This window comes from Natrix helvetica (assembly GCF_964273705.1).
Source record: "Natrix helvetica genome assembly, chromosome: 2".
NCBI classification, from domain to species: Eukaryota; Metazoa; Chordata; class Lepidosauria; order Squamata; family Natricidae; genus Natrix; species Natrix helvetica.
Window position 1 is genome coordinate 20,848,614 of NC_138552.1, and position 22,968 is coordinate 20,871,581.

The window sequence follows — 22,968 nt, forward strand, 5'->3', positions numbered from 1 at the left end:
TAGAGAGGGCTGTAAAGCACTTGTAAAGTGGTATATAAGTCTAAGTGCTATTGCTACTGCTAATTATGAGCCAGTTGCCAAGCATCTGAATTTTGTGACCACAGGGATGCTGCAACAATCATTGGGGAAAATGGTCATAAGTCACATTTTTCAATGTTGTTGTAACTTTGAAAGGTCACCAAATGAGCTGTTATAAGTCCAGAGCTACCCGTAATGAAGTGGGGGGACAAAAGGTAAATTCTAGATATAGGGTTGCTGCTTTTCTCTTTGTTATAAAGATAACACTTATCATCATTCAAGGAAAAGGGGAGACTGCTATAAACTGCATGATACCCCAATCCCTCAGGGAATAAGAAGACAGATCATATCCCATTTCCCTCCTCAGAAAATTTGATTTATTTCACTTTTCATTCAGAATCCTGTCAAAGAGATTAGTCTAGGCACCTCTTTCTGTTGTCGTTTTTTAGTAGGAAATATGAAATCCTTTTGAATCAGCGAACGCTTTTAAAATTTCGAAGCGGGGAGCATTTTTACAGAGATGTCTGCTGTGGAGGACATGCTCATTCGCAAAACAGCTGCGGTGCAACAAAACACCAATTTACTAAAAGCAAAACTTGTGGAATGGTTTCCCACCACTCCATGTGGTCTCAAGCCTTACCTTTCTCACCTTTCTTAGCAGGAAGATACATTTTTGAGCAAAATATTTGGAGTGCATTTCCCTCAGCCGGGGAAGCATGCCCACAGGAAAAATAATGTTTTCTTCCAATAGAGATGTACACAAAACAGAAACACAGGGGGATATAGTTAACAAACATACTGGGACTCAGAAATCCAGCCAGACTATTTCAGCCAAACAAAAGCCTGAACACTTGAGCTTTTACGAGGTTCAGCTGAGAAAAAAATCTGGAAGTATCCTATCCATCAGTCTTTCTAGAATTTTAAACCCTCACCACCACCTTACCTTCCACTCTTAAATTCAAGCACAACATACCTGACTAACCTTCCTCTCTCTGACAGAATGAAAAAGATGAAACATCTGTTATCTTGTTGTATTATCTGCCACTCATACAAAGCTTTGCTTGTGGCTGATAACTTGAGGCTGGGCATATAGAGTAGCTGGGAGAACAAATTAAAGTCTCGTTCTCTCACTCACACATACACACAATCTCACAGGGAAGGAGAAGTTGAAATAGCTAAGGATCTAATAAAGGAGCATATTTGTGGCTCAGGGTCGCAAACCAAGGGTCCTTGGTGTGAGCTTGGTCTTTTTGTTGCAGATGTTTCATTATCCAAACTAGGTAACATCATCGTGTAAGGAAACGTCTGCAAGAAAACCGCCAAGCTCAGAGACCACCAAGGACCCCTCATAGTTAAGTGTTGTGGCCCAGCAGGAGCTGTTGGAGCTGCAAACAGACTCCGACAGCGAGAGACCCTATGAGTCGGCTCTGGAAGATGTGGAGGACCCTGGACAGGGTTCTGACTCCAAGCAGGGATCAGAGAGGCTGGTTGGCCACCAGGAGGTGCCTGAGGCATGGAGCAGCGGTGAAAGCCAAAGGAAGTGTGCTCCTGACGTCATGCCTTGGATCAGTGGGGAGGAGACAAGGGAGTTGGTCCTGGACGCCCGGAAACGGAGGGCTGATAGACGTAGAGAACAACAGAAGATAATTGCACCCAGGTGGTTGTAATTAGGCTCCTCTCAAGATAGTATATAAGGAGAGACCTTGTGAGGAGGCTGGTTGCAGGTTTCAACTTAATTACCAACGCTGGAGAAGCTCTTGTGTCTGTTTCTTATCTTGGAAGTCTGGATTGCTGCTAAGGTCTAGTCAGTGTGTGAATTTACTGTGAATAAATCGTCTAGCAGTATTCTTGTCTTGGAGTACAAAGAGGGGGGTCAGAACAGTTAAGGATCTGGCAAGAAGTATATTATTCAAGATGAGGTCAAAGGAGAAGGGTAAAAAAGGTGAGCAGTTTGGGATAGCTGGCAAGATGCACATTGAATCGGAAAATTGTGTTTTCATAATAAGTAGATAGGTTAAGTTTCCTTAGTGAAGCTATTCAGGGTCACAAATGTATAAGATGAAATGGTGTTAAATAATCCATTTATTCTTTAGAACTTCTCCCTTCTTCCATTGTTTACTTAAACAGAATAGCAAATGGGGCTTGCAAAATGTGGCAAAATGGAGCATTTTAATTTGCTACTCAACTGTATCATCATCTTTTCTCAATCTAATTCCTCTTTCACTAAATTCAGAATACAATGGGCACTTAGCATGCTCCATTTTCACATGTATATTTCCCCCCACCCCAAAACTGACAACCTAAAGAAGTATAAGTTACCACTCCAATGCTATTGCCATGTTGGATGTACTGTACCGTGTTTCCCCCAAAATAAGACAGGGTCTTATTTTCTTAGGATCCCTGAAATAAGCGCTTGGCCTTATTTTCGGGGAGGTCTTATTATTTTTGAGGTGCAGGAGGCGGCGATCATGGTCATCTCATGGTTGCTGCTGTGTTGCAATATTTTCGGGGAGGGCTTATTTTCAGGAGAGGGCTTATTTTAGCGCATGCGCTCAAAAGTCCAATTGGGCTTATTATCTGGGGAGGCTTTTTTTAGATATTACTGTGCCAGTGCGAACATTTTTATAGTTTCAAGTATTTTGTTTTTAACAAATATAAAATGTAACAACAGGAACTGAATAAAATACAGATAAATAAACCAAAAGCTGGATTTTTGGGGAAAGGCTGTTGGGTGATTTTCTTAATTGCTCTAAAACAGAAGTGTCAAACTCGCGGCATCGCAGCGGCATCACGTGACATATCAGGAGTTTTTTCCCCTTCGTTAGACGGGTGTGGGTGTGGCCAGCGTGTGACGCATCTGGCTCGGGGCCACAAGTTTGATAGACTTGCTCTAAAACATTCAACCCAAAAGAATGAATGATTGGACATTGCCATCAAATTGCACAATCAACTGAGCCATGATGGCACAGTGGATATAATGCAGTTATTGTAGACTGATTACTGTTCACTGTCAGGAGTTCAATTCTGACTAACTCAAGGGTGACTCAGTCGTCCATCCTTCCGAGGATAACCCAGATTGTTGGGGGCAATATGCTGACTCTGTAAACTCCTTAAAAAGGGCTACAACGCACTATGAAGCGCTAGAAGTTGCAATTTATATAATTCAATTTATGAGTTATCATCATGGCCGATATTGATGACCTATTGAAAGTTAGGCAAAAAAATATTGTGCCAAAAAGAATTCCAGCTAGATTCAAATCCTAAATCATCCTTCCAGGTTGATTTTTATGGTATTCAAGGGAACTTCTTATGCTTAATATCAGAGTTATAAAAATATTTATGAGAGTCTTTTGATTTTAAATGAAATAGATGCGTACCATTCTTAAAATGCTACTGATAGCTGTAATTAATACAATCTTAGATATTTTATAATAGATGGTTAAGTGAGATGTTAACCATTCAACACAATTACAGTATGTTCAGCACCAACAAGATTTTCTATGAGATTCAACTATTTATCTTTTTGTATTAAAATGCACCTTTATACTTATCAAAGATTGCTTCTACCTTTTCAGAATATACATACATACATACATACATACATACATACATACATACATACATACATACATACATACATTATTTTACTATCCAGGAGTAATTATATCAAACTAAGCAATAGGAAATTCAGTGCTGACCCAATTTTTCTATCTAGATTTTTCCCCAATTAGTTTCTCATAATCACTTTAGCTGATATGACCTTAAATGTGCCAGGCTTTGTACTTAATTTATAGTGCTGTGTATATATGTGTGTGGTCCCAGCTAGCTGGAATTTGAGGTGTTTTTTTAAAATCTCAACCAAAATATTATTGAGAAAAGCCCCCTGGCTTCAAAATATTCTCTGTATTGTGATTTTGGAGCATGAGGTTTCAGTTTCTTAATTATTTTTGTCCCTCTTGGTTTTCTATTTTCTGAATAATTTTCCAAAATAATGCACTACAATTACTTGCTAATCAAGACTGTTTGTTGAAGAGGAAAGTCAATAAGCTTTTGAGTTTTTATAGTAGAAACTGGTGGCAAAAGTACAGAAAATTACGAACACTTAATTCAGATACCAATTTAATTATCAGGGTATGTATACTATACATCAATCTGAACAGAAATCAAGTAATTTTAGAGCTAATTGTGTGGCTCTCCATCCTTCTGAAGTTAGTAAAATGAGGACCCAGATTGTTGGGGGCAATATGCTGACATTGTTAACTGCCCAGAGAGTGCTACAAAGCACTATAGAGTAGTATATAAGTCTAAGTGCTATTGCTGTGTAAGCTATAACAGAGTTGTACAGTTATAGTTACAGATAATCCTCGACTTATGGCCACAATAGAGTCCAAAATTTCTGTGCGTTTTGCTGCATTTTACAATCTTTCTTGCCACAGTTGTTAAATGAGTCACTGCAGTTGTGTGATTAGTAGCAATAGCAATTAAACATATACTGCTTCACAATGGTTTACAGCCCTCTTAAAGAGGTCTACAGAGTCAGAATATTGTCCCCAACAATCTGAGTCCTCATTTTACCGACCTCAGAAGGATGGAAGGCTGAATCAATCTTGAGCTGATCAGAATCGAACTGCCAAACTGCTGGCAAATGGCAACCAGCAGAATTAGCCTGCCACACTACATTCTAACCTAATCTCTGCACCACCACGGCTCTTAACATGGTTGTTTTAGCAAATCTAGCCTCCCCATTGGCACTGCTTGTCAGAAGGTGACAAAAGGTGATCACATAACCCCATTGGCAAGCATCTGGATTTTTATCACATGAGTATGGGGATACTGCCAGAGTCATAAATGTGTGTGTGGGGGAAATAGTCACTTTTTTCAGTGCCATTGTAACTTCAAACGATCATGGCTATACGTTGAGGACTACCTGTGAAGGACTACCCTTGTCTTGTTTAAAATCAACAATTTTAAGGATACCAGCATAACAGTGATGGGTTCCGGTTCCCGTTCCAACTGGTACAGTTGGAACAGGCCCAGCGGCGTCCACAGGGGCGTGCACAGTGCATGCATGCGTCTTACTGGCTCCGCGAGCGTCCGCAACGCTCCAGCTGCTCAGCGGAGCGTCGCGCAAGTGCTATATGCACCTCGTGAGTGCGCAGAAGTGCCAAAGACATGAATGACCGGTAAAGAGCTTGGGCAGGCGGGTGGGTGGGCCCTCCAGAGTCCCATACCGGAGCGGTATCCGGTCCTGCGGGCAGGCTTCAGTAAGCCCGTACCAGGGTGTACCGCCTGCAACCCACCGCTGCAGCATAACCAGTATAGTACTTTCTGCAATTTCTGTAATTTGGCAGATCCCTTAGCAGTAAGACCTTTGCACTGTATGCCATAGCAGAAAACTTCGCAGTCCCAATCTCTCTTTTTCTTTTCCATCTGATTAGAATCAGGTAGCCACTAATTTACAATCTCAAGAGAAATCAAGCAATTCTAGAGCTAATTATGTGGCTGCATCAGATCCTTATAAAATTGCCTGTCCTGAAGCAAGACCATCAATCAAGTTTTGGAAAATCCGTGTTTTATCAGCTGGCTTTTAAACAAAGCTAAAATAATGATGCTTTGGGTGAATCATGTCTAAACGAAATATAGCAGTTTCTGTCCATCACTACTGATTGTGTGAGATGAGTGCAAATGTAACGCAACTGATACACTTAAAATGGTTTAGAAACTGAGAGTACCATTAGGACCTTCTCCCACATACCTTCCCTTTCCTGTTGGTTTACAACTTTTTTTAGACATACCGTGTTTCCCCGAAAATAAGACAGGGCCTTATTTTTTATTGACTCCTGAAATAAGCAGTTGGTCTTATTTTCGGGGAGGTCTTATTATTTTTGAGGTGCAGGAGGCCCCTTAACCTTGGCCCGCAGACCGTGGGTCAGCTGATCTAGAGAGGGCTGGAAGTTCTGTCTCTGTTTCTAGCAGACTCTTGCCAGCCCTAGCGTCGCTGGTCCTGCCACTCTTCGCGGCCGCCACTAAGGGAAGGGGCCCGGTAGCTAGGATTTGCCGGAGCGGCCTCCACGAAGCCATTCCGCATTGAAGGCAGGTGCATGAGGGGTACATGGGGCATATCCCCACCTTCCCCCACCCCCAGGAAATGATGGGGACTGGCTGTGCATACATTTAAATATTTTCAGGGATGGCTTATTTTCGGGGGAGGGCTTATTTTAGCGCATGTTCTGAAAAGCCTGATTGGGTTTATTATCAGGGGAGGTCTGATTTTCAGGGAAACAGGGTAAATTCCAATTGATTTAATTTAATTTAATTAGGTTTGAAGATGCCAGTGTGAAACTCAATGAACACAGGAGAAATTTGAATGCAAGGTGTTGTTTCAGCTGAGAACTGTCTTTAATAAGGAAATATCTCTGTCTTAGATTAAATTTTAGCTTACCATGATAGTCCTCTCTTTTACCTTTTTAAATATAGTAATGAAATTCTAACTATTACTTAATCCTGTAAAATTTTGATCAGGTGCAACATCATTTTAAACTTCTTGACAAGATTTGGAGGGCTAGCAAGACAATCAGCTTTCTAAAGCACTACATACACGAATGGGCAATTTCTATGCATGCCTGCTGATACAGAAGTCTCAAGAAGATTTGTAAATTTAGAGAAGCAGTTAAATTTACTACTAAATAATGCCATGTATTAGGACTGGCACTTGCAAATACTAGCCAAGTAACAGATCAGTACTTGCCAACTAACATAATTTATGCAGAGTGAGTGGTGAGAATTTAATATTTTCAAGTGTATTAACATTTTTCATACACAACATAAAAATAAAGGGAGGGCAATTGAATTAAATCCAAATGCTTTGTTTTAATTAATGATGTTTATTATTTCATGCTGGCCAATTTGTATTATCACTTTCAGATAAAACAGCTTAGCAATAAATCCAAATGTTTCACATGGGCTTCCTTTTTTTAAAAAATAATATTTGTCATAGCTGAGAATATTTTCCCAGAGAGCAGTTTTGGCTTCTTGACTTTCAAAAAACCAATTATTCTGGATAAAAAAAATTGCAGAATGGTGATTTTGTAAGACAAAATCTTTTGTCTTTTTCTAATAATTTTATCTTTTTCTAATAATTTTGCTTAGGCTGCTGGCGGGTGTTATTTTTTGTCTTCTATTTCATAATTTTACTAGAGAAATATGTTACACACATTCCTAGATTCAGCTTATAGCCGCTCACTTATAGCCTATTTGATCTTGTAAGACCTCCTCCCCTCTCACTCTTTCTACCTGGGTTATCCAGAAAGGTACAGCTAGACCAGAAAAAACACAAACTTTATTACTTTTCATTTTTTTCTTCTCCCAAAATTCTTCAAAGTTTTAAGAAGCATCTTTTGTAAATCCAATGTAGGAACATTATCCAGGTAACTCTCTTGGCTTGTTACTTGTATATTTATTAATCAAATTTATATGCCCATGAAAAGTGTCTCTGAATGGTGTATATTATCTGCTTATTATGATGTGGTATAATGAGAAATTTGGTAGCATTTCACTTACTTTTACTCGTTATTACAGTATACAATCCAATGAAACAGTAAATAAATAAAGCAATCATCTTAATCCATTATATAATCATTATTAAAAGAACATTAAAAACTATACCGTATTTCTCAGAAAATAAGACCGAGTTATTTTCTTTTAGAGTTGAAAATAAGCACTTGGGCTTATTTTCGAGGCGGTCTTACTTTTTTTGAGGTGCAGTAGGTCAGACTCGGTGAGCTGGACGCACAGTCTCGTCCATTCCAAACCTTCAGTGTTAGGAATGGAGGCTTTTTGGCGAATGGGAGGAAAATGAGAAGGGGGATTTTCCTGCCTACCATCCTTCTCTCAGTCTGTGCTGAGCTTGAGGAATAGATAACAAGCAGGAGAATCACCCCTCCCCATTTTCCTCCTGTTCGCCAAAAAGCCTTCCGCGAGCCTCCTAAAAAGAGGGAAAAAGCAAACCAGCTGGCTACGGATCTGCTGGCTTCGGGGAAGTGGCTCATCAAGCAGAAGCGCTGCGCTCAGAAAGAGAAGGGCAAAAGTGGTATTTGCGCTGCCCCCAAGGGGCCAGTGGGCTGCCGCTACAGCCGGACTGCATACCGCCACTGCTCCGCCACTCATGCTGACCACGGCCATCCCCCGGGCTTATTTTCAGGATAGGGGTAATATTAGGCCCACCCCCTAAAAATTAGGGTTGGGCTTATTATTGGAGTGGATCGTGTTTTTGGAGAAACACAGTAGAAGCAGAAGTAAAACAGGAAAAGGAGATAATATATACAGGGATGTTAGTAGTAATGGAGCCATTTCAGAAATTCCCCCTGGGGTATCCAGGCCTATTGGCATAACCAGGTCTTGAGAGACCTTCAAAAGCTCAGGAGTGAGAAGGCTTACATAAATCGTGGGGAAGAAGATTCCACGATGAAGTGCCAGAGTAGAAAAGGCCCGCCATCTAGGACCCATTAAGATAATTCATCTACCTGAGCCCTTTTTACAATCTAGCATCGAAACTAGCAGCTGTTGCACAAGGTTTGAAGTAGGAATTTTTCCTATTTGGATATGGTAAAATTCTGAGCAAGTATCTAACACATGCAAAATTAATTACAATGCTCCTGAATTATAATTTGATTCTGCATTGATTTTGCATTCTTAATTAAGATTTCTTGGAAGACAGATAAGATGAAAAATAATGGATAGAGTTAGTATTATAGTTATAGAATAGAATAGAATAAAATAGAATAGAATAGAATAGAATTCTTTATTGGCCAAGTGTGATTGAACACACAAGGAATTTGTCTTGGTGCTGCTCTCAGTGTACATAAAAGAAAAGATACATTTGTCAAGAATCATAATGTACAACACTTAATGATTGTCATAGGGTACAAATAAGCAATCAAATCATATTAGGAAACAATATAAATCATAAGGATACAAGAAGCAAAGCTACAGTCATAAGTGGGAAGAGATGGGTGATAGGAACGGTGAGAAGATAATAGTAATGCAGACTTAGTAAAATAGTTTGACAGTGTTGAGGGAATTATGTGTTTAGCAGAGTGATGGCGTTCAGGAAAAATCTGTTCTTGTGTCTAGTTGTTCTGGTGTGCAGAGCTCTATAGCATCGTTTTGAGGGTAGGAATTGAAACTGTTTATGTCCAGGATGTGAGGGGTCTGTAAATCTTTTCACAGCCCTCTTTTTGACTCGTGCAGTGTACAGGTCCTCAATGGAAAGTAGGTTGGTAGCAATTGTTTTTTCTGTAGTTCTGATTATCCTCTGAAGTCTGTGTCTGTCTTGCTGGGTTGCAGCATAATATTGTAGTAACTAGTAAAACAAAGTGAAATGCAACCACATTTTGGATTATAGCACACCACAATAAGCAGAGAAGGATCAGATGCCAGTAAGTTCCATTCCATTCTCCTCATAGTTGAAAATCTTGAAACATCTCTAAAGAACAAAATGAGTATATTCAAGTGAAGAAAGATAAGCATGAGAAAAATTTTCAAATGACTGGTTTGTGTCACATACTTTTGAGTAACCTATATTTTGATTTGGTGATTAGAAGAAGAAAAAAGAGGATGGAAGATTTCTGTAACTGGATGAATCTGCTTGTAGTGGCAGCGTATTTTTCTCTAAATCAGTGCCTACATCTGGAGAAAATATTTGCTGGGCTGCAGCTTCTATTCATAAACCTAATTGCTTCCAACCTGCCGGGATGAAGGAATTTCTATGCTGTTTTGAACTTAAAAAGTTCTCATGATGAATCAGTTGTCTAATCTAATGGCCAAGGAGCTTCCAAAATTTAAATCAAGAGCTCTTCCAGGAGCTCCTGGAGATGTCAGAGGTTAAATGTCTTATATCCTTAATACCTTGGAGTTAGTAACTAAAAGGTCACAGCAAGAGTGCTCCAATGCTTGTGCTTTAAGCAGACCATTGGTAATGACTACCACTGCTGTTCCTTATAAGTCTGAAGTGAGAGTAACTGCACCTTATTCTGAAGGAAGGGTGAACGACAGTGATGGGTTCCGGATCCCGTTCCAACTGGTACGGTTGGAACGGGCCTGGCGGCATCCTCATGAACGCAGCACACGCATGCATCTTAGTGCCTCCGCAAGCCTCCGTGATGCTCCAGCTGCTCAGTGGAGCGTCGCACAGGCACTGTACGCGCCATGCACATGTTCAGAAGCGCTGAAGCCTTAAAAGACCGATAAGGAGCTTGGGTGGGCCATCCGGAGCACTGTACCGGAACGGTATCCGGTGCTCTGGGCATGCTCCGGTACGCCCGTACCGGGGCGTACTACCTGCAAACCACCACTGGTGGACGACCAGTTCAAACTCCAGTTCTCAAAGCTCAGACCATCCATTCTTTTTTAAAAACTCTCCTGTGATCAAACTTGGAAATGCGGCTTCAAATAAAAAAGATGGAAAGATCTTATTAGTTGGCTCTGTGGGAAGCTTCTTTCAAAACCACAAATTCTGACTGAAAATTAAGCATTCATAAATGCAAAAATAGAGCATGGGGTAAAAGATTGGTATTTTGAAAGGAAAATTCATAAAAAGATGCAGAGCTGTGCTAGTATCCCAAAAAAGGTAGCATGTACAGTACTCTGTGGGTATCCTAACCCATTCTGTAGCTTGATTTTTGGCTTTATATGGAGTTTAGTGCAGGTATCAAAAAGACTGAAAAGTTGATAGAGATGTTCCTTGACTTTACAGCTGTTTGTTTACCATAACAACCATTCAAAGTTACAATGGCACTGAAATAGCATGACCGTTTCTCACATGACTGTGGAAGTATCCCCATTCAGATGCTTGCAACCGACATGTGTCTATGACCCAGTGTCCCAGGATCATGTCACCATCTTTTGCAATCTTCTGACAAGCAGAATCCGGATTCACTTAACAACCATGTTATTAACTGGACAATTGCAGTGATTCACTTGGCAACTGTGGCAAGAAAGCTTGTAAAATGGAGCAAACAGTAAAATGGGGCAAAACTCAACAACTGTCTTGCTTAGCAATGGAAAGGTTGGGCTCAATTGTGGTCGTAAATAGGGAACTACCTATAGTCGTTTATAATTTTGATTTGGTATGTGTGAGAAATGTGTGTGCGATTCAGGCATTCAGTTTCACAGATCAGAAAGAAGAGCATAGTTTTTCACTACAGTATGAGCTTGGTCATTTTTCCTTCATTTTCCCAGTAAGAGATATGGGGAAGTTATTCTAATATTTTAAAATGTTATCCACGTTTATAAACTATATTCCCAAAACATTACCTCAAGAGGAAAGAGCTTACAAAAGATTGCTCATCTTTTACCCTGTTTCCCCGAAAACAAGACATCCTTGGATAATAAAGATTCAGTGTTATTAGAGGACTTTAGAAATACTAAATGAAATGCTAGTATGTGGTTATGTATTAAATTTTGGTATATTTTTATGACGTTTAAACAATTATAGTCAAATGTAAATGGAGGTATGATGATGGTAACATGTATAAATATCTGAGTTAAAACACTTGAGTTAATATGAATTATGCTTGATGACTGTGGAAGAGATGCACAAAAGCCTTTTGCAACCAACTAATAATAATAATAATAAATAATAAATATTTATTTCTTAGCCGCACCCTCTCCCGAAGGACTCGGGGCGGCGTACAATAAAACATATGAAATAAATATATAGACAAGACATACATATTACAAAAACATATACGAAGACATGTACAAGGAGGAGGTCGGCTAATGAATAAAAACAATAAAATACAATGTTTAGAAACCCCTAAATAATTGAATACAATTAAAATACCCAAATAAAAACCCATCAGGAGCGATATAGTTAGATCAAAGTTGAGCCAGGCCAGCTACTTGGAATAGGTGGGTCTTGAGCTTTATACGAAAGGAGCGGAGGTCAGAGGTATTCCTAATATCCGGAGGGAGGTCATTCCACAGGGCTGGGCCCGCCACAGAGAAGGCTCTACTCCTACTGATACATTTTCTACAGTATGCAAAGAAGGAAGATTTTATGTGTTGTGTTTGTTTTGAAAATAAAAAAAAAGTCTTGGCTTTAAAAAAAAAAGGAAGAAAGAGCTTACAAAAAATTGCTCATCTTTTACCCTGTTTCCCCGAAAACAAGACCTCCCTGGATAATAAGCCCAGTTGGGCTTTTGAGCACATGCACTAAAATAAGCCCTTCCCCCCAAAATAAGCCCTCCCCTAAAATATTTAAACGCAAGCACAGCTGGGGAAGGGGGGAATATGCCCCACATGCACCTGCCATCCACGCAGAACAGCATTGTGGAGGCCGCTCCCACAAATCCTAGCTACCGCGCCTCTTCTGTTAGTGGCGGCCGCAAAAAGAGCTGCAGGCCCAGCCACACTAGGGCTGGCAAGAGTGTGCTAGAAACAGAGAGAAAACTTCCGGCCCTCTCTGGGTCAGCTGATCCAGGGTCTGCGGGCCGAGGTTAAGGGGCCGCCTGCATCTCAAAAGTGATAAGACCACCCCGAAAATACAGCCAAGTGCTTATTTCGGAAATCAAAAGAAAATAAGACCCTATCTTAGGGAAACACGGTAATAAACAAGGTTTATTGTTTTAAAAAAGTATTTTAATTTTAAAAAATCCTCCCCCCCCTCCCAAAATGCATTTTCATTTCATTTCCAAATGACAGTCAGATTTTTGGGACTTTAAAAAAAAAACCTTTAACCAGGCTTCTTGGCATTTCTCAGGCTTGGCATCCAACTTTCCCAGATTTCTTTACTTTCAAGGTACATCTAGAAGAAGATAAACTATTTTGTGGTTTTGAATTTTCTATTCCATAGAAAGGATAGGAATGTTTTCTCCCGATTAAAAATATTTTTATACTCATACATATTTGCCTCTAACTCATATAAAAGAGAGAGATGCGTGTACATTACTATTGCATGGTTACATTATTTTAGTTTTGTACCCTAAAGCTAAATATTTGGAAGTGTTACAAATCCTTAGCCTTGCATATGCAGTTAAGCTGTTAAATGTATATAAAAGGGGATGAACAAGAATAGCTGAATGTCAGCTGTCATGTTTTCTCTTAATACCCGAGATTATAAAACTGCTTACTAGTTGTTTAATCCAAGAATGCAATAAAAAGCGTTTGATGTTCTCAAAGAACCAGGTGCACTTTGTCTAAAATTAGCAAACCTTTGTAATAATTCATTTGCTCCGCACACAGGTTCATACCAAGTTTCACTGCAGACAAGCACATGCTCCAGGCACCGATACATCAAGTTTGACGTTTTCTTATAGTGGTACCGTTCTTGCCAGTCGGGGAGGTAAGTGACCACATTGCCTTCTATATATAAAGTGCTGGATACAAGTTGGCCACAGCTAGTGTTGAATTCATAAAGCAAAATTTGGTTGCCAACCTTGGGAATGGGGGAAGAGGACCAAGGCACTTCTATCCCGCTTTGAAGAAGCTTATGCCTAGTTCCCATTGCCCATTTGCCTGAGGGGGGTTATATGCCTAAACTACGCGACTATCCTGAGTCAGGATATGAATATGTTAATCAAGCACGTCATCTTCGTTCCAACTTAAGTGCTTAAAAAACAGGGGAGGACAAGGAGCAGAAGCAGGACCCCAGTAATAGCAAATGTGTTGTCAACAGTCAGACACAACTGCCCAAATGCAAGGGATCAAAGGCAGGACTTCTGTTTGGGGTGGAATAAGAACTTCCAATGAAATCCTGGAAGTATTCTTTGTTCTGTGATGCAGTTTGCCTGTTGGAGATGTGAGACCAAAGATGGCTCACTTACATGGACAAAGGGAAAGGAACAGCAGAAGAATTGCTTATATACATTCCTAATTTTATTCCTATTAAACATATATAACTTGACAGAAATGTAAGAAAGTGATAGTTAAAGAAACACTTCTGACCCTGAAAATAGCTCTTAAAACATTCATGACTATATAAAATGTAGTATAATAAAAGATGACTAGAAATGTATGCTTATGAGACGTGGTGGCTCAGGGGCTAAGACACTGAGCTTGTCGATCAGAAATGTCGGCAGTTCGGCAGTTTGAATCCCTAGCTCCAAGTAATGGACTTGTCCCAGCTTCTGCCAACCTAGCAGTTCGAAAGCATGTAAAAATGCAAGTAGAAAAATAGGATCCACCTTTGGTGGGAAGGTAAGAGCATTCTGTGTGTATGACCATGGAGACGTCTTCCGACAGCCCTGGCTTTCCACCTTTGAAACGGAGATGAGCATAGCCCCCTAGAGTTGGGAACAACATATGTGCAAGGGGAACCTTTACCTTTACCTAACGTATGCTTGGTTTGTTCATAAAAATAGGTTGAAATTAAGCTGGAGAGATGTCGTCTTGTCTTTTAATATGATGCAAATTTATGCAGTCAATATATTTTGTTTTAAAATGATTTTACATGTGCAAGTTTGTGATGCCACAAACTGGGTATAGCTGCTTATGAGTACCTGCTATACTACCTTTTCTACTCTTATGGAAATGGCATTAGAGCCATATAAAAAACCGCCAGTAGAAGGGTGAAACGTCTACTTGACATGGTTTGTCACAACAGGATCAATATTGTAAGTTGACTTTGAAGTCTTTTTGAAATAGAAAGTTGAAAGTTAAACTGGAAAGTTAGTGCTAAAAGGAAAGAACTTGTTCTAGTGGAGATGTGAAGTAAACTAAGAAAATATTTAATTTATATATTAATGATCTAAATGAAGTAAAGAAAATGTTACTGTTACTAAGCGTAACGAATAGAGGAGAAGAACTGCAATTTGGGGGTTACACTGAATTTGGCAATTAACTATACAAAATTTCAATTTAAGTTTTAAGCAAGAACATTAATAGCAATAAAGCCCTCTCTAAGTGGTTAACAGTGTCAGCATATTGCCCCAACTATCTGGGTCCTCATTTTACAGACCTCAGAAGGATAGAAGGCTGAGACAACCTTCAGCTGATCAGAATCAAACTACTGAACTGCTGGCAGCCGGCAGTCAGTCAGCAGAAGTAGTCTGTAGTATTGCATTCTAACCACTGTGCCATCACAGCTCTTAAAAACATTGTTATGGCTATTCACAGAGGTGATAACTCTTTGATAGCTTCATTTTATAGAAGTAGACTCCAAGTAAAGAAAAGAAAGAGGGCAAAATATTTTCCATACTTGACAGACTTTGGTGACGTCTCTTTTTCTTTTCTTTATTTTAAGACAAATGGTTGCCCAAATTTAACTTTTTTCTCTAGTTCTTAGATTATTTTTCTTTATGTCCTTCTTTTCTACTAAAGCTGAAAGATTAAATATTTCTTTCCTCCAATGTTCTCCTTGAGATGTGTTTTCCTTGTGATGCAGGGGTGGGATTCATTTTTTTTTTTACTACTGGTTCTATGGGCGTGGCTTGGTGGGCGTGGCTTGGCTTGGTGGGCGTGGCAGGGGAAGGATACTGTAAAATCTCCCTTCCCTTCCCACTCCAATGGAAGGTTACTGCAGAATCCCAATTTCCTCCTGATCAGCTGGGACTCAGGAGGCAGAGGAATAGATGGGGGCGGGGCCAGTCAGAGGTGGTATTTACCGCTTCTCCGGACTACTCAAAATTTCCGCTACCGGTTCTCCAGAACTGGTCACAACCTGCTGAATATCACCTCTGCTGTGATGTAAGATAAGTTGAAAGACGGTATATGTCAATCACTCAGTGAATATCCAAGGCTGAATAAAATTCCCTGATTCTGGTCAAAGACTTACAGACACAAAAATAATAGATAAATCTAATTTTAACTATCAGGGAAGAAATATCAAAATAATCCCTCCCGGTTTGGTTTACAAAGGCTTTTCTATTTACTTTATCTCATACTTCTTTAAAAGTTTTTGAAGTATCATCTCTAGGATCAGTTCAGATCAGGATTTTCTATTAACCACACAAACTAGTTTATAATATAGATTTGGAGGAACCTATAATGAACGTTAATATTCGTGGTTAATGATAATGATGTAATATTAACTGTGATTAAGGCTGGCAGGTGGGGAAGTAGGATGGAAACATTAGGAAACTGATGCAGTGAAGGAAGAAAACATTTGCTAACATATTTTTAAAAATATAAACAAGAGTCATCTGTCTGAGTTTCTCTCTTTTGTATCATTCCTCCAGAGAAATGATCATGTCAAGGCCTACTCTGTCAAGGCTGTAGGAACCTTGATTGCGATTTATTTTTTGTGAAAGATATTTGAGCATTTGCCAGATACAGTTGTTCTTCAGCATATATTTCTAAAGTTGAGTTACTTAGTGTTTGGACATGGTGTGACTTGAGCACTAGTCTTGGTTTGTATTTTTTTAAATTTATTATTCAGTTTGCATAGCTACCCATCTCAGATATGTAATACTTAACAGCTCATACTGCCAAAAAACATGCATATAAATAATTACGCAATAACAACAACAGAAGCATTAAAACCATTAAAAATGTGTGTGGTCAAGAGTTGTATTTCTGGTCCGATTTGCATATTATGTGTTCTCTGTCATGTAGACAGTAATTAAAACAGTTGTGACCTCTCTCAGTTAATTAGAGGGATTTTCTCAACTTCTGTTTACCCGTAGAATCATTCATGCCCTCTTGTAACATTGGATAGAGAGCAAATGTGACCCCTAGCATTCCATTGGATAGAGGATAGAAGTGGCCCTTAATATCCCCTGTAATTCTCAGAGACCCATGGAGTGGATGAGGGGGGAAATGACTCTTTCTTTGATCTTTTAAAGTTTGGAAGGTAAGTTAATGAACCATGTGTTCCTTTAAATGACCTAAGGCAGTGACGGCTAACCTTTTTGTCATTGCGTGCCGAAAGCCCACGGGTGTGGGTACAACAGCATGCACGCACGTGCCCACACCCATAATGCAATGCATGCATGACACCACCACCCCTGCGCATGTGTGCGCGACCCCCCTTGCACGCAGTTTTGGGCCTAGCAGGCCTCCCTGCAGCTTCCTGGGACCAAAATAGGCTGCAGGGGGGCGCCGTCCCCCCACGCTCTCCCTGTCCACTATGCATGCATGCGCAACTCCCGCCCCCATGCATATGTGTGCGTCTCCCACATGCACCCCAGCCCCCGCCATGCGTGGCAGAGACCAGAAAACCAGCTGGCCGGCAAGAGGTGCGTGCACATGAATGGTGGAGCTGAGTTGGGGTGACGGCTCGCATGCCTGTAGAGAGGGCTCCGCGAGCCACTTGTGGCGCACATGCCATAGGTTCGCCATCACGGACCTAAGGCGTTTGGGTATTTTTTAAAATAAATCCCCAAGACCATCTAGAAAAGGGAGTCCTGGGTTTCATTTCATTTCATTCATCAAATATACATGGCTGCCCACTTGACAAAAAAATGACTGAACAGCAAGCAGTAGAACTATAAAATTGTTGATATATAAAAAAACTATAATTCATTTAAAAAAAAACACAGTTAAAAGATAAGAGAGGCACCAGATGTCAATGATAATGGAGATACTTCAGTAACTCATGGTCTCCACACATGGTGGCATAACCAGACGTTGAGGGATGCTAGAAAATTAACAGGGATTAATTGCAATTTGGGTGCTTGGCAACCGGCATGCATTTATGCATATATTTAATTTATGTACTTATTAAGCGTCCCTTGGTCACTTGATCCATATTTGCAACTTTCCCAGTCAGTTTCTGGCAAGAAAGCCAATAGGAAAACTAGCAGGAAATTGGGAAGTGAGGACTACCTATAGATTACCTGTATATTTTATCAAAATCTTTTCCACCGTCAAGCGGTAGAAATACGACTTTCTCTTTTCTATCTTTATTCAAAACAATCAGATCTATTGCCAGACGAATATTATTTGATACATGCCTAGTTTTGAATGAACTCAACTGAAGAAATGTTTGCTAAAGAGAACAGTTAAGATTTTAATAGTTAATCAATGAAGTAGGATTACAGTGAACAATGTATGATCTTTTCTGGGTTTTGGTGTGGCTGTTATATCAACTTCATTAAATGAAGAAATGACATACCATTTCCAATATTTTCTTATAGAGTTGATAGAGCTTAGGAACAAATATACCAATTCTTCTACACCATTTCATAAGAAATGCATTAAGTTTCAGTGTTTACAGCCAATATCATTTTTTTTAATCTCATCCACAACTGAAGGAGTATGTACAATAATAGTATTATTGAATGCACGTGCTGTTACTGGTCTATGGAGGAAAATACAAGTTAAATATGATTTGAATAATTTCACAATGATCTGAATACTGTCTTAACATGCTTACCTGTAAGAAAACAGAGAAATGATGAGGAATATAGCGAAAACTTGGCAAATAGTTTGGGGACCAAAAAAGAGAGTAAGAAATCAGTACAACCATGATGTGAAGAAGACATTTAGATCTCATTTTTCTAATTTAAAAATCGTACTTGACTTACATAGTAAACTTGAAAACCTGTCTGTCGAAGCTTTTAAAGCTAAAATTAGCCTCTCACATTTAGATCTTTGCCTGTATAAATTTTTCAACAGTTGAATATTTTCTTCAGGCTTGGTTTGTCAAACCACATTTAGAATCCTTCTAAATCCATTAGATTCACCTTTCACTCCAGAATGATCACTGAGAAGTCCAGAGTAGGATTCGGAACCTGGGAGATTTCCAATAGCACTGGATGACAACCCTCAGTATCCCACTGTTGGCTGTGCCATCTAAGGTTGCTGGGAGTCAGTCCCCAATACAGGATTTGGGGGGAGATTTTACATCCCATTTGAGCACAATGAGAAATTACAGCATTTATGATGAGCCACGGTGGCGCAATGATTAGAATACAGTACTTCAGGCTACTTCTGCTGGCTGCTGCAATTTGGCAGTTCAAATCTCACCCAGCTCAAGATTGACTTAGCCTTCCATCCTTCTGAATGGGTAAAATGAGGGCCCAGATTGTTGGGGGCAATAGGCTGACTCTGTAAACCACTTAGAAAGGGCTGTAAAGCTCTGCTCTAAAAAAATATATCTTCATTTCACATGAATACCACTTTCTCCTCTTTTGTGCTGGCAGGGGAGGCTTAGAAAGCTTTTTCTTTTAATTTTAAACTAATCATAATCTTTTGCAAATTTTCAACGAGAACTGTAGTTCATTTATGATAAGTGTTATTTTGTTTATTCTCTGGAACTGCTCGAGGTGTATTATTTACAATTCCTCTTTGACCAAAACCTTTGATGGAGAAAATCACTGAAAAGGTTAATATCGATGCTTTTTAATATAAGAATTGCATTTTAACCATTGGATATTTAATGTTTGCTATTTACTAGGTGATGATACCTTAAAAACCTGGGACATCAGACAATTTAAAGCACCTCTTAATTCTATCAGTGGCTTGCCAAGTTTCTTCCCCATGTAAGTAGCTTTTATAATTTGAAGTGAAACGTGATGTGCAGAAACAGATCAAGATTAGTTCACTGGAGAAACATTTTCTGAATTTAAGTTTGCTTGGCTTGAACTCAACATATCTGCAATTTTGGCTTACCAGTTTTCAAGAAATATATCAAATTGATAAAGTGTTAAACCTCCATTTAAAACAGGGATGGGGAACTGTGACTCTTTTACGACTTGACTAAGCATGCTGGCTCAGGAATTCTGGGAGTTGAAGTCCACAAGTCATGAAAGGGCCATAGTTCCCCATATCTGATTTAAAACATTGGCTCAGTGGTTATGAAATATGAATTACCTTGCAAGGTAATATTTCATAGGACTGTTAAAAGTTGTAAAAGTTGCACTCAAATTACCTTAAGAATCCAAAAATCTTTTCACTTGAAAGAATTCTAGTTTACTTTTTTTTAATAGTACATATGCTTCCCCCCCCCCCACACACACAAATTGTTAATAGTGAGTTGCATGATGACATAGATTTGAAGGGCTTTTTGGATTTAGTAAAGATGAGCCATATTAATCCAAATAAGGATATAGAAAAAGTGGTGTCCAGCATAAGCATGGCTATAACTATGAAACAGTGATAAGTTTGGCCAAGCTGAATGGCCTTGGTTTATTACCATTTGGCTCTAAAACTTATCATTGCTTCATGGATGATAGCTGTGAAAGCCTACACCACAGTGGTGGGTTGCAGGCGGTAACCCCCATTACGGGCGTACCAGTGTCTGCTGGGAGCACCGGGCACCGTTACAGTACAGTGCTCCGGAGGGCCCACCCACCCACCCAAGCTCCTTACCTGTATTTGAGCTCTTTGGCGCACGTGCACGGAGCACATGGTGCCTGCGTGATGCTCGCTGAGCAGCTGGAGCATCACGGATGCATCATGGAGGTAAGGGCGCATGCTTGTGCTGCATGCAGGCATGTGGGGGACGCCGGGCCCCGTTGCACCGTACTGGTTGCACCAGGATCCGGAATCCACCACTGCTACACCATTATACTGGCGGTAGACAGTTTAAAGGTTTGCAAGGCTGGGTGAATAATACTTTGCAAGGTCATATATGGTATTAGATCTCCTCAGTTCCATATCTACTTTGGACAGAAATCATGGTGAATATTAAGCCTTAAAACTTTGATGAACAATGTCACGCTACACCTTTTTCAACAATAAACTTCAGATGGAAATTGGCATGGGATGAAAGAAAGGGGGAGAGACCAGGTTTTCCAACAGGGCTTCATTCCAATTTGCTTAGCTTGCAGAGAGCAAGAATTATATCTCCCCCAGATTTTAGGGATAATGCTGTAGCTTTTAAAGCTTTTGATAGAAATTGATTTAGCATATTGCTTTTACTCGCTACTTGTCTATAAGCTCTTAGCTTTCACCTCATATTAATTGTAAAGAATCTACGTGTTTGTTTATTGCTTTGAGAGGAAATATGAAATATGAAAAACGATTTTGAAAATGGGTCTGTTTACCATTTGTCATATAAAATGGTGGGGTATCATATTGCTAGAAATAGACATTATGGCCCACTGAATTATTACTGAATTATAGATGTCAAAACTCTATTTATTTTGTAAAGTAGACACATGACACTTTTTTATTCTGGTTGCTGAAATCTTCAGGAGAAATCTCTATTTGTTGGTTTTTCTAGTTAGGGTTAGTTGGAATGCCGCTTTGATTTTAATTGCCAAACGCAATTATCATTTTAACATAGATTTGAAATATTATAGAAATTGGATTTCAAAAAGATAAACTAACCTGTATTCTATTGTCTACAGGACCGACTGTTGCTTTAGCCCAGATGATCAATTACTTGTTACTGGCACTTCTGTTAAGAAAGGACATGGCAATGCAAAACTTCTCTTTTTTGATCGGGAAACGTTTAAAAAAATGTATGAGATTGATGTCACTGATGCGGTAAGCCAAAATTCAGTATATCACTTATTTTATTGCTGTATGAGAATGATAGTTATTTCTCAGGATGATGAATTTGGAATTTTGTTTATTAACTTTCGATTACATGCAATTTAATTCAATTTAATGCAACCTTGATGTTCTAGAAAATCCACTTAAATGGAGGGATTATAGACATGGTACCAGTAATGGAGGAATTATCCAATTCCTGTATTGGATAATGATGTGATCCCTTATAACAAATTCATCCCATCAGTCAGTAATAATAATGCATGTTTTCTGTAGGGTAGGTAAGTTATGAAGTTCATTAATAACAATACAGTCTGCAAGAAAAATCATTGGAGATTTTAAAGAAGAGATTGAAACACCATTTCTCTGAAATGGTATAGGGTCTCCTGCTTGAGCAGAGGGTTGGATTAGAAGATCTCCAAAGTCCCTTCCAACTCTGCTATTCTGTTATATTCTGAATTGTATCCCAGTCCCTGTTTGTCCTGATACCCGCCGTTGCATGTGATTGGACTGGGGGTAAGCTTTAAGGCTGATAATGACACCAAGATAATAGTTTACCATGGAGCTAATGAAACAAGAGACTAATATTACTTAATGATGTCTGGATCCCAAGTCTTAAAATAGTTAAAGGTTTTAAGGCAATGAACATCATAGAGTCTTCTCATTCCCCTCCAGATACTCTGGGTCAAGCTTGAGGGATCCCTAGCTTAATTTCTCCATATAAAGTTTTTCCTCTTTCACAGTTAGTCTTTTTCTTAAAGTAGCAATCGCAATAGTTCTTAGATTTATATATTGCTTTATAGCCTTCTCTAAGTGGTTTACAGAATCAGCATATTGCCCCCAATAACCTAGGTCCTCAATTTACTGATCTCGAAAGGATGGAAGGTTGAGTCAACCTTGAGCTGGTGAGAATCGAACTGCCAGCAGTTCAGCAGTGAGCAGAATTAGCCTGAAGTATTGCATTCTAACCACTGCGCCTCCATGGTCTATAGTAAATAGTAAATTGACGTGACACTGCCTTGAAGCAACTTTTCAAAATTACCTTATTTCTTTGAAATTATTAGTAGCTTAATTCTGTTCACAAGAGCAATTTTTTTTGGTAAACTGCATTAGGTGTAGAAGTGGGGTGGACAACCTACAATGAGTAAGTACAGTTGCTTGGAATCATTATATTGGGACATATTGTAGTTTGTTCCAAACTCCACTGCAAAATGAAGAAATGCGTATTATATCTTTAAGGATGATTAATGGATTTTCCTCTGTAAGCTTTGGGAATAAGGACAACTGGTGAATATTATGAATCAATCAATCAATATGTGAAGAAAGTGAAAGTGTTTTTGGATGTTACATATTCAAACTCTATCTGAATAGGATGATGAATATCCAGACAGATGGAGAATATACTAGATATGGATTAGAGCACAGCATTCTTTAAATAATTTGGTCTGAATAATTTTGGAGCACCAAACTTATCTCTGTCCCTTGTACTCTGAATGGCTGTTGTCCATCTGTATATTGCTGAGTTCACTTGCCAGATTAATAGGCATTATTAGGTTTTGTGCTTTGCTTATC

General features: G+C 39.3%; 1 protein-coding gene across 2 annotated transcripts in view; it reads left to right on the top strand.

The window, feature by feature from the left end:
* The window catches only part of WDR70 (WD repeat domain 70), a 142,155-nt gene that overhangs the window by 85,635 nt on the left and 33,552 nt on the right, over positions 1-22,968 (top strand). For both annotated transcript variants that reach the window (XM_081939980.1, XM_081939981.1), the window contains exons 11-13: positions 13,261-13,360; positions 19,355-19,439; positions 21,252-21,390. In XM_081939980.1, coding sequence (XP_081796106.1) covers positions 13,261-13,360; positions 19,355-19,439; positions 21,252-21,390 — 324 coding nt within the window. The remainder of the gene's footprint in view (positions 1-13,260; positions 13,361-19,354; positions 19,440-21,251; positions 21,391-22,968) is intronic.